This window comes from Anolis carolinensis, chromosome 2 (genome assembly GCF_035594765.1).
Source record: "Anolis carolinensis isolate JA03-04 chromosome 2, rAnoCar3.1.pri, whole genome shotgun sequence".
NCBI classification, from domain to species: Eukaryota; Metazoa; Chordata; class Lepidosauria; order Squamata; family Dactyloidae; genus Anolis; species Anolis carolinensis.
Window position 1 is genome coordinate 41963745 of NC_085842.1, and position 12399 is coordinate 41976143.

The 12399-nt window shown below is 38.1% G+C and overlaps 1 protein-coding gene across 24 annotated transcripts in view; it reads right to left on the bottom strand.

The window, feature by feature from the left end:
- Window positions 1-12399, bottom strand: part of magi1 (membrane associated guanylate kinase, WW and PDZ domain containing 1) — a 617355-nt gene that overhangs the window by 43788 nt on the left and 561168 nt on the right. For 13 of the 24 annotated variants that reach the window (XM_062973806.1, XM_062973805.1, XM_062973797.1 and 10 more), the window contains one exon: window positions 4471-4548. The exons of the other annotated variants lie outside the window; for them this stretch is intronic. In XM_062973806.1, coding sequence (XP_062829876.1) covers window positions 4471-4548 — 78 coding nt within the window. The remainder of the gene's footprint in view (window positions 1-4470; window positions 4549-12399) is intronic. 24 annotated transcript variants of the gene reach the window in all.

A 12399-nucleotide genomic window follows, 5' to 3' on the forward strand; every position in this document is an offset into this window, starting at 1 on the left:
ACCTATAAAAGATGCTGCATCACTAGGAGCATAGTTTTAGATTGAGGGAAGCAATAATCCCATTATATTCTGCTTTGGTCAGACCTCACTTGGAATACTGTGTCCAGTTCTAGGGACCACAATTCAAGAAGGATATTACAAGCAAGAACATGTCCAAAGGTGAGTGTTAAAAATGATCAAAGGTTTGAAAGCCAAGCACTACAAGGAGTGGCTTGGGGAGCTCAGTATGTTTAGTTTGGAGAAAAGAAAGCTAAGGGGGACATGATAATCATTTTTATATATTTGAAAAAATGTCGCATTGAGGAGGGGGAAAACTTAATTTCTGCTGCCCTAGAACAGTGGTCCTCAACCTGGGGTCCCCAGATGTTAGTGGCCTTCAACTCTCATTAATCCTAACAGCTGGTAAAGTGGCTGGGATTTCTGGGAGTTGTAGGCCAAAAACATCTGGGGACCCCAGGTTGAGAACCACTGCCCTAGAGACTAGGACACAGAGCTATGGATTCAAATGGCAGGAAAAGAGATTCCATCTAAACATTAGGAAGAACCTCCTGATGGTAAAAGCTGTTCAGCAGTGGAATGTGCTGCCTCCTTGGAGTGTGGTGGACCCTCCTTCCCTGGAGGTTTTTAAGCAAAGGCTGGATGGCCATATGTCAGGAGTGTGTTGGTTGTATTTCCCTGCATAGCTGGGGGTTGGACCAAGTGGCCTTTTGGGTCTCTTCCAATTCTATGATTCTGTGATTCTAAATTTTTCTGATCAAGGAAAAGCCCAGATAAAGAAATGGAAAAAAAAAGTCAACAGCATACATTTTCTGATGGATAGTGGTATGCTGACTTCTACTATATAGCTCTGGAATCAAACGAAATGTGAATGATCACAGGACCTATAAAACTCTTCAGTTTTAACAAAAGTCTCAGATACAAACAACCACCACACAAAAGAGGATAGATCAGGGATGTGGCCCTCCCAGTGTTGCTGGGCTACAACAGTGGAGGGAATTGCAATGCAAAACATCTGAAGGGACACGTCTTGCCCACTCCAGGACAAAAAGATTGATGTATCCACCAAAAAAAGAAACAAAGATACTACACCAACTCAGTTTACATTGCACTGGATCACCAACTGTGCACCTGAACTTGAAGATCTAACATCTCAGGATGATAAATATAGGACAGAGGTTATGGTGGGAACCACAATCAAGAACTCATCCAAACTGAAATTGTTTCCATGAAGCACTAGCCACAGGGAGACAACTCAGATGCATTCTGCCTGTATGACAAGCTCGTTCACAAAGATCCATAATGTGGAAACTTTGTGCTTAATACTGATGATTTTGTCTTATAACAGCCTGATGACTACAAATCACCAGTCTGAAGATCCAATCCAGTTCTGTGCACCACTGAAGACCTTTTCATTCTAACAGGCATTTAATGATACTCTGGTTGCAGAGTTTCTTATGTGTGTACTGTATCTTTAACTTTTAAACATGCTTTTAAAGATTTTGCACTTTTAAAAAAATCAATACTGTTTAACATAACTTGTTCAATTTTGCTTAATTTTTATTTTAGAGTTTTAGTTTTGTCTTGATCTAAAGACGGGATATCTTGGGAGCCATGATGAAAGACAGCTGGCACAGAAAAAAGTAAGTATAAATGATTAAAATGTAAAGTAAAACAAAATATTTCCTCTATATACTAAGTTAAGTGGAAAAGTACCCTATCAGTTAAGGAAAAAAGTGCTGGGTAGCACAGATGTATCATGGGCCACCTTCCCACTTGATCTACATGGATACCATAACCATCCCTTCAGCCTACAATCGTTTATTTGTGTTTCAACACTGTTATGATTTGTATGCTATTTGCATTTCCTCATTTGAATTCTGTTGATGTATTTAAGTCTTTTAACATTTAGCAAAAATATTTTGTTCAGCAACAGAAAGCAGTTTGAATACCGGCCTCTCTTTTCAGTGTTTTCACCTATAAAGACAAGTTGCCACACTTTGGGATGTTGTGGCGTTGCTTCAGAAATATAATCAGCTTAAACAGCAAGTCCTCTAAAGTCCATTTATTGTGGATTATATTACATAAAAAGGGCTATGCTGTCATCATCACAGAGCTTGCTGTTTATTCTCAGTTGAATTGGTCTAGCTGAGATTTCTAGGCTACAACTGAATTTACTCAGACAGGAGTGCTAAATGGAACCATAAACCAAAAGAGCAGCAATCAAACAAGGCAAAAATGTGCTAGTTTCTATGTTTTACAGCCACTGATTTGTGTGTATATTTTGTATACATTATCATCTTAATTGGCTGGTATTGAATGAGCTGCGGTACTTTCAAAACCTACATGTATTAGTGCACTGAGCCATGGCTCAACCATTTTCCAAACACAATTACAGGCTAATAAGGTGAAATATATTATCAAAGAGTGTAATTGAAATCAGTTGAGCCTTATCTGCTCAAAGGCCATCTGCTGAAACTGGTGACTTTGTCTTATAACAGCCTAATTTAAACAAGGCGAGAGGAACAGCATAACAATCTGTGAACGTTGCCACTGACTCCAACAGAAGGTAGATTATCTCCCCGGATTCCCCTTGTCTTTCGATAACAAAAGTGAAAGAAGGACAGTAAAGGTTCTCTCCAATGGCTCATGCTGGAGGTCAGGTCAAACCGGTTAAGACTACACAGCTTGTCCGCTAAAAGCAAAAGATCCTCTGCTGGGCACTCCAACATGGGAACGTTTTCCCCTCAGCATCTTATAGCATATTTCCATTTGTCAACTCTACAGTGCTCCGTAGACAAAGATTTCACTTTGGATTCTTGCTCAAACTCAAATCTATTGTGTAAGGATCTGGCACTGAACTGAAATGCTACCATTCTATTATCTTGTTTTTAGTATTAATTTAACTAGAAAGGATTCACTGGACCTGCTCTTGAATTACACCCATTTCAAAGTTCTCACTCATAAAGAGTTTTCTTAAACAATAAAAGCAGCCTCACAGTACAGTTTGTTACATGTTGATTGCAGTTTACTATTCACCATGTCTTTATTTCTAAGGACATGATTTGCTGTGAAGAAGATGACATTCTCAAGGTTAAGAAGCTTGTTCAGGGTTTTGTATGCTTAGCCACTTATTCCCCTTATATTAATGATTCATTCATTGATCCTTGTGTATTTCACAAAATCTCTTTCTGGATTTTTCTGTGTGATTGTTGAGATCCATCTGCTGCTGTGAATTTCAATGTTAGGACACTTAATGGCTGCAACATTTAACGATAAACTTGCTTGGAAATAATCCAATGAAAATCGAAAAAAACAGCAGGGGTGACCCTAAGCCCTCATTTTCAGTGAGGGCTTCAGATCAATGCTGTAAGAAAGCATCACAGGGAAGCTTCTCACGCCTCCTCCTTTTCATTAAAGTTGGCATCACATAACATTGCATTTAGAATAAAAGCAGGTACTTTAAAGAGGGCTCCAAGGCACAGTGAAACACAAAACACACACATGCACGACATGGACAAAATTGATGCAAAACTCTTTTTACAGCTTTCTGCTTTGATTGGCCCCATTTTGTGATTAACATTAGCATCTGACCAGATGCTCAAACAAATATCTCCCCCATTTATGACCAGCACAAATGGCTTCTCACACATTTAAAAGGACATTAACTTGATAATGTAAAATGAGATGGTCTTGTAGTCATGAGGAAATAATGTGGATCTTGTTGCATAGAGTTAAGGATAAGAATATATCTGAAGCTTCCTCAGAGCATCTAGAGGAACTACAATGCAACAGGTGTCAAGAGTAGAAAAGTAATCATATGCAGAATTTTTTTAAAACAAGTTCCAAACTGCTTACAAATTATTCCTGATTTCAATATTTTCCCCACAGTGAGGTTTATTTTAAATTGCTGATTACATTAAATTGCACAACACTATTGGAAGACTAATGGCCACACTGCAAGGCTGCTAAATGTAATCATAAAACAGCAAATTTGACCTGATTAAAATGAAAGCATATTTGGCTATTGTTCATTCTCCTATCCTTTTCTTAAAAAGAAAGGATTTTGGTGTCTATTTTACACCAGCTTAAATCTTCATTCTATCCAGACTTTTTTCATGACAAAAAGAACAATTCAAATACCAATGATTGGAAGGTAATGCAACTGGCTTATTATGGCTGGTCCTTAGAGGACTTCATTGCAAAAACAATAAAAGGAGTTTTGCATAGTCGATGAGAAAAAATGACTACAGGTGACTACAGGTAAACATTTTTTCCTACTGACCAATATTCAGGTACAGCTTTCAAAACAAATCCCAGAACTTTGGAGTTTCCACTGCCCTGGAAAGCATTTTGGACTCCCATTATTCTTCATGCTCCATCCCCACCTCTCCCTTATGAATTGTCCCCAATCACAAACACCACCACAAGATGGACAACAAGACAGATAAAAAGTTCTCAGCTCAGCCTTACATTCTCCAAAACTCGTTGAATTGATTTCTCTCTCTCTTTCACCCTTGCTCAGTCCAGTCGCAGGCGAAGGAGACATAGCTGTGAATATTAATTTTAACATTTTGCAAAGCTTAATGTATGTTTTTCCTTGTTGGTTCATTTAATCTTAGTGTTGACTGACAACAGCTCTGATTCAGTTTTCTTTCCCATTATCACAGAAATGTTTGCTGCTTCTAACAGATTAGAAGAGACCTACCTTTTTTGTCAGGTCTGTACTTACTGGCAATATCTGATGTGAAAACTAGTTTACTAAAATACAATATGCATCACTATAAATATGTCTAAATTGCATTTCATGGAGAAAACCTAATGAAATGTTGCTGTCGCCAAAGAGCTCACAGATGCTTGACAGCACACTTATCTGCTGGATTAGACTGCAAAATCTATATACACAAGAAAATTACACTGAAAGCTTTTCAGTCAGATGGTGCTTTATGATGCTCTTTTAAAAATGAAAGGTAATCACAAGCAGTAAGCAGGTGGGTAAAACCTTGCCTTGTGTTCTTTAAAACACTTCCTGTAACAAAGTAAGTGTGATAGGAAGGTGATTCTCACTTTATTTTTAGCGAAATTCAAAATACACATTGTGGTACCGCTTAAAGTCAAACAAAAGCACAACCTAGTTTATTCAACTTTTGAAGCTTGCAAGCTTCTTCATCAGCCATGGAATGAAATGTGACTGTTGAGGATCACAGAGGTGCATCTTCTTTGAGATATTAAAGACAATGGTGGAAGGAAGTTTAATGCAGGCAAAGGCTACACCTCTTTCTGGCATTTGAAGCATAAAAGCAAGGAAAGGCAGTAAACATTATTCTCCATTGTTAGAAACTAAGGCAATTCCTTTGAGATGTAGCCCAGATCTTCCCTGTTATTTTAAATGTGTGTATTCATTCATGTGTATGAAGAATTGTGAAACATGTACCAAGAATGGCTTTCACCCCAATATTACGTGACACATAAATATTGCAGATTTCCCATTATGCAAATAGGCATTAAAATATATAACTGAAACATGCAAAAAACTGTAACATTCTATCTTCACTTCCCACAAAGGCTTCTAAACTGTCAAATATGCATGCCTCCCCTTTTACACTTTCTTTTTCTGACTAAAATTTATATTATTTACTGAGCAATTCCACACTGAGCTTTTGGAAGAGGAAGGATTTATTTTTAACTGCTTAAAAAAACCCATAACTACTGTATACTACTTTTGCAAACCAGAGTTTATTTTATGTGCTGACATTTTCTTAATCATTTGAAAATGAGGGATTCCTTTTAACAGGATAGTAGCTTCCACTTGTTTTCAGTGAAAAATTTCCCATCCAGTCATGGTGACACTTGCTACCTGTTTGCTCATGTAGGGAGTGATGTCAGATTTTCTTCTCTTGCCCCCATGTTTCTGGGTGTATCAATTGCATTGTCTCTCACAAAAGTTTCTCAATGTCCATAAGACATTCTTAACAACAAAGATCAAATATTTTTTAAATATTTATATTTTAAGTTGCACTTTATTTATTTAGTCAATTTATATATTTCATTTGTTTATTTGGCCCCATGTTCCTGATTAATGAGGAACCTCAACAGCCCTGTTGAGGTCTTGCAAATTCCAGGTAGTGGCTTCCTTTATTGAGTCATTCTACCTGCCTGTGATTTTCTACTTTTCCCACTGGCTTCCATTTTATTGAGCATTATTGTCTTTTCCAATTAATCATGACGTCTCATCATTATGTACAATAGTCTCAATCCAGGCATCTTACCAGTTCTCATACTTAAAACTGTTTTGAAGTGGTAGGTATATGCCTAACAAGCACATGGAATCAAAATGTCATAAAGAAAAAATGAAGAGTAATTTCTACTTATTGGAGATTCCCCAATTAAAAACATATTGACTATGTATCTAAATAGATTTCTAGATTTCTTTAAAAATATAATTAGAAAACCATCAATGCATACTAAATAGGCTGATTCTAAATTTTATTTCACAGAGACATTCCTAGAGAGAACACTTCTGCGAATTGGACATATGTCCCTCTCAATGTAAACATGAAATGCTTAAGAGACGTAAATAAGACTTTTGATATCTTTAAAGAAAAGATTATTTTAGATATCTCTGAGATGTATAGAACTGAAAAAGTGCAGCAAAGTTAATTTAAAATTATCAGATTTGTTTCATCATTGCATTAGCATATTTCCAGCAAGTAGCAAAAACCAATGGTTTAGATCAGTGGTTCTCAACCTGGGGTCCCCAGATGTTTTTGGCCTCCACCTCCCAGAAATCCCAGCCAGTTTACCAGCTGTTAGGATTTCTGGGAATTGAAGGCGAAAAACATCTGGGGACCCCAGATTTCGATGCTATACTCTCCACTAACAGGACCTTCCACGTAGTCCTCAAATTTGGGTGGTACAAGGTCTTCAACTACCATGAAGACTATGATATTCTCACTGTGAAAGGTCTTTTTGCTAAATTAGCTAATTGGCGTTAGGTTTGATTCTCTCAACAGTGGATCTCAGTTTTAGAGTTCTATAGAAGAGCAGTTTAAAGGGCAGTAAACCTTTATTCTGAAGGTAAGAGTTAAGGCCCATAGTCTTAATCTGAACCAGTATGAAAACAGCCAAACCCTGTAACAATTTTTTACCTTGGTGTACAAAAGCGGTGTATTTGTTGTTGTTGACCACCATCAAATTGATCAATTTCTGGAAACCCAATTTAATGAGAGAGCTCTAAGTCTCATATTTTGTTTTAATGTGGTTCAATGTTTAGTCTTCCAGCTATAAATGTTTCATCCTATCCACTAACAGAATTATTTTGGTTCATCAAAATTTTCTAAGTTACACTGCACTCACATTTTCTAGTGATTTAATTATGGATGAAGAGATTGCTTCGTGTTCCTTTTATTTCATCTAATTTGCACACAACGAATCTATTGTGTGACTGAAAATAAAGGCCAAATATTTTTTTAAAATAACTGCAATATTTTTAAAAGCTTTAGAAAGCTTCAACCCTGTTCTGCCTTGCTTTTAATTAAAACACGGTTAAGCCCTTCAAAGGGGCCCATGAGCACATCTGCAATTTAGATTAATTCATTTTGTCACTGCTGTTTTGACAGATGGCCATACGTAGTATATGACAGCTTTGCAAAGCATGCAGGCAGGACAGCACCAGATTGTAGTGATTGTCAAGGAAGTTTAAGATTAAAACAACAAAAAGGAAGAAAAAAAACGGAAAAGGCACATTTTATATAATGTATTTTTGAAAAAGAGGCCTAGTTATTTTAGGAATAATGAACCTCTTCTTAATTTTCCTGAGTTCGCTCTAGCTCCCTGAAAGGTAAGGAACTTTGCAAATAAGCCCATGTCCTCATAGACAGACATGACACAGGTTTACAGTGGTCTATGTATATACACACAAAACAATGACTAAAAAACTAGTTGTAAAACTGACTTTCCTTGTTTTCTGAAGCTCCGAAATATCTCAGAACTGCAAGTATTAAAGGCTGCAAACTAACCTGATGTGTTCTTTAAGCAAAGTAAAGATCAATCTTATTCCCTTGGGTGATATGGTTTCCAATGTAAATGTACATTCTGCCACTTCTTTGTCATCAGTAATTTGGGACCTGGCTGTTTGCGTTTGGGATTTATTTTCAGAAAGTTAAGTTTTACAAGAGCTGTTCAGTTATGTAAGTTGTCCATTTGTTATGTCTGTGTACTCTTCTGAGTTCTGTGGGTTTAACTGGGACACTTTATAAACAGACCAATAGGAGTCAACCTTTTGGGTCATCACTTGGCCTGGGGTGGGAATGGGATGGTGACACAGGGACAAGAACATCCCACCTTCTCTTGGTGTTGAACACTAGAGGGGCACCGCCTCTGTGTAACAAACAAGATCCTATGAAATAACATCATCCAGAGTGGGGGAGGCAGGGACTACAAGGAGAAGAAATGCTGATAATACACAATTATAATTCTTCTTGTCATTGGAATCAGCAGGGACTATGCATGTCCTGAGCTACTGCCTGGATGCTATAAAGGGCTGGATGATGGCCAAAAACTAAAGCTGAGTTTTGATTAAATGGAGACTGGTAGTTTTTGAACGCGATCAGCCCTGAATATGACAGCACTCCCCCTGAAGTGCAGTTCTATTTTATTTCTTTAATATATAGTTTATACTTCTCCCAGTACAGGACCCAAGGTGGGAGTATTTCTAGAACCATCTCTGTCCCTGGAGCCCCTAGTAGACTCCATGGTTCAAGAGTGCTTGGGACCAGTTTGAACTGATCTACTTTTCATGTACAGGAATAGACCTCTCTTATGGTTAGACTACTGCAATGCACCGTAAAGAAGACTTGGCAACTGTAGCTGGAGTAAAGTGCATCTTCTAGATGGCTGAGAGGAAGAGCTTGTACATATCAAAAAAACACTGGATCTTAGAAACTGCACTGGTTGCTGAAACATTTCCAATTATAATTCAGTGCTAAATTTGAAGTGCAGATCTTTGGAGATCTGATTGACATCAACATTAGTCTCATTTTGGCACTAAATTAAAACCCGACTTTTTCTCAAAGCAATTGCAGCCCTAATGACTTTACCCAAAGCGATCATTAGGCTGCAATACATGGTTTTATATAGTTTGAAATTCAACTTTTTAACTATGCAATTCTTTAATAAGTTCACAGAATGTTTAAGTTAATTTTGTTATTTTAAATTTACATTTTAAATTGTTAACTGATTTCATTTGCAAGCCATTATTATGGTAAATAAGTCAGGATGGTGAAGCTAACTGTTGACAATTAGTGTTGTTTGACCCTAGATCCTCTCAAACTGACCATTGTCAAGGCCCAAGGGATCCTGTGTTTGATGACAATTTGCAGGCATTTTGTTAATACACATGGGAATGGGGCTGTATTATATGCATATCTATAATGCCAACTAATGCTTTCTGCAGCCAAGATGATAAAATTCATGCTTAATTCTGCAAGAGCAGCCAGTGGAATCTTATCCCCTTCTTTTATTGGTAGTGCTTGCTCTGTAACAGGATGCATTAGTAGGTTTATTGGGGTCAAATACAATATACAGGCTCAAATAAATACAGAGTGTTCCCTTGCTCTCTCTTGTGGCTTCTCTGCAACAGAAGACAACTCTGTTGTGTGTTGTATTTTTCTTTGTTCACCTTGCTGTAAATCACTGAGTAATTTTACTTAATTGTCTGCTTATAATGTTAAGCATTATTACTATTGCCTTCACACTGCAAAGGAAACAGCTTTGGTCACTTTGGTAGATGACCTACACAGAACTGAGCAGAAGTATGTTCCTACCTGCTGAACCTCTCAATGGCTTTCAATACCATTAATCATGGTATTTTTCTGGGCCAAGCCACTAGGATAGGATTCCATGCAAGACACTGCTCTTGCAGTGGTTTTGATCCTTCCTGGAAGAATGAACTCAAAATGTGGTGCTGGGGGACGCCTGTTTGATACTCTACCCATTAGGCTTACCTAAATCCACCTTGTATTATATAATTGTATTTTAATTTTTGCATTAAGTTTATTTTAACTTCTGACCAAAGTTTTGACTGTTAGCCACCTTGAGTCCCCATAAGGAGAAAGGTGGGGTATATATAACAGCGCTCCATGCAGTCATGCCAGCTACATGACCTTGGAGGTGTCTACGGACAATGCTGGCTCTTTGGCTTAGAAATGGAGATGAACACCAACCCCCAGAGTCAGACATGACTGGATTTAACGTCAGGGGAAATCTTTACCTTTACCTAAAGTAAATACATTTAGAGCTCAGTTTTGTCATCTGTGCTGTTTGACATATATATGAAACCACTGGCGAAGGTCATCTGGAGTTTTGGAAATTAAGTACCACTAATATGCTTAAGGCACCCAAATATATCTCTCTTTTCCATCTGATTCGAGAGAAGCTGTCTCAGGACTGGAGTGCTGTTCAGTAATGGACTGAATAAGGGCAAACAAACTGAAACTTAATATAGGGGTGATCCTGATCAGTGAAAAGGCAGATCCAGGAATAGGGATTCAGCTATTGTTGAATGGGGTTACATTCCTCTTGAAATCTCAGGAACACAGCTTGGATGTTCTCATTTGAACTCATCAGACAGGTTTTTTTCCCCCATCTTAACATGCTGCCAGTATGGAGTCTGCCAGAGCCCATCATATAGTGAAGGGCTACTTCCGTCGGGGCTCTGTCCTGGCAGCATGCTAAGAGGGAGTCCTGAGGATATGGGTGACTACCCGTATCCTCATTGAAGAAGCCGGGAACAGCACAGGAGGAAGGCAGAGACAGCGGGGAAATATTGTGGGATGGCAGCCCATGACCAATCATGGTAATGGGACAAAGCTGGGCACTGCCCCAGTTTCTCATGCTGTCCCCAGGCTTCTGGACCTCCATGTGAGGTCCTTGGATGTGATCCTTGGTTTCAATGGTGGCCAGGAGTGCATTTCCACAGTTAAGACTAGGAGGTCAACTGCACCCCAAAAAATCAGATCCAGCTATGGTAACACATACCTTGACTACACCCCATTTGGACAACTAAAACACACTCAATTTGAGGCTGTCTTTGGAAACTGTTCAGACACTTCAGCAGGTTTGTAATGTTCCAGGGCCCTTTCACACAGTCATATAACCCAGAATATCAAGGCAGAAAATCCCACAATATCTGCTTTGATCTAGGTTATCTGAGTCCACATTGCCATATATTTCAGTTCAAAGGCGATAATGTGGGATTTTATTCAGCTGTGTGGAAGGGGCCTCAGCCAGACTGCTGACTGAGACTAGTTAAATGGATCACATTCTTCTCTTGTTAAAACACCTTCACTGCACTTACTGGTTTATTACCGGCACAATTCAAAGTAGTGGTCATAAACTACAAAACCCTATACAGCTTGGCCCCAGAATTTCTGGAAGATTATATCTCCAAAACGCTACAAGGGGAGGCTTTCTCTCATTCCTGCCATCATCACAGGTTTGCCTGGTGGGGAAAGGGGATGGACAAAGGGGATATAAATCCTCTAGAATTTCCTTCCTCAGAAAGCTGGGGCAGCACCCTCCTTGCTTTTCTTTTGCTGCCAGGCAAAGAGCCTTTCGTTCAAGCAGACATTTAATGTGTAATACTTGCAAGGAAAGGGTCCTTTATGGTGGATGTTTTATATTTTGTGCTTGTTTTTAATGATTTTATACTGTTTCTAATGTATTGTTTTAATTGGAAGATTTTAATTAGTTCAAATTATTGTTTTCATTGGCTAAACTTGGACTTCAATATTACATTAAACTATTCCAACAAAGATAAGGCCTTCAGATCAGCTAAAATCATCATTAATATCTTACCGAAGAAGAACCAAAATTACATGAAATGATTGAAAGCATTGGTATCCCTGAGATTTAGTGTGTCCCTCACACTGCAAGCAATGGTTATGCCAAAGATGACTTTTTTACAAGTTTAGTTTGATAAATCAGACGTGAGTCATCATGTCTTAAGTTACATCCACACTAGTCTCCTATAAACACTGTATGTATGTGTCTGTTTGCCCATCTTTGGAGAGCTCTCGGGAACTAGAAGTAGTTAAAATATGTCAACAAAAATTCTTTTGTATGAAATATATTTCATTCCATTTTACAATGCCATAAATTAACTCTTACTTGTTTTCCAGAGCCAATTGAAAATTCTGTCATTAGTTGAAAAGAATTAGTGTTCAGTTAACCTCATAGATTACTTACTATTGTGTGAAACCTACCTCTGCCTGACTTTAGTCCACTGGAGAATTGCCTGATTCACAGCCTTTTTAAAAATGCAGCAAAATGCATTTTTCTTTCCCTCTATGTTAGTCCTTAGGTAGCATGCCAAAATTATGTTTTGTTCAGAGAAAATTTGGG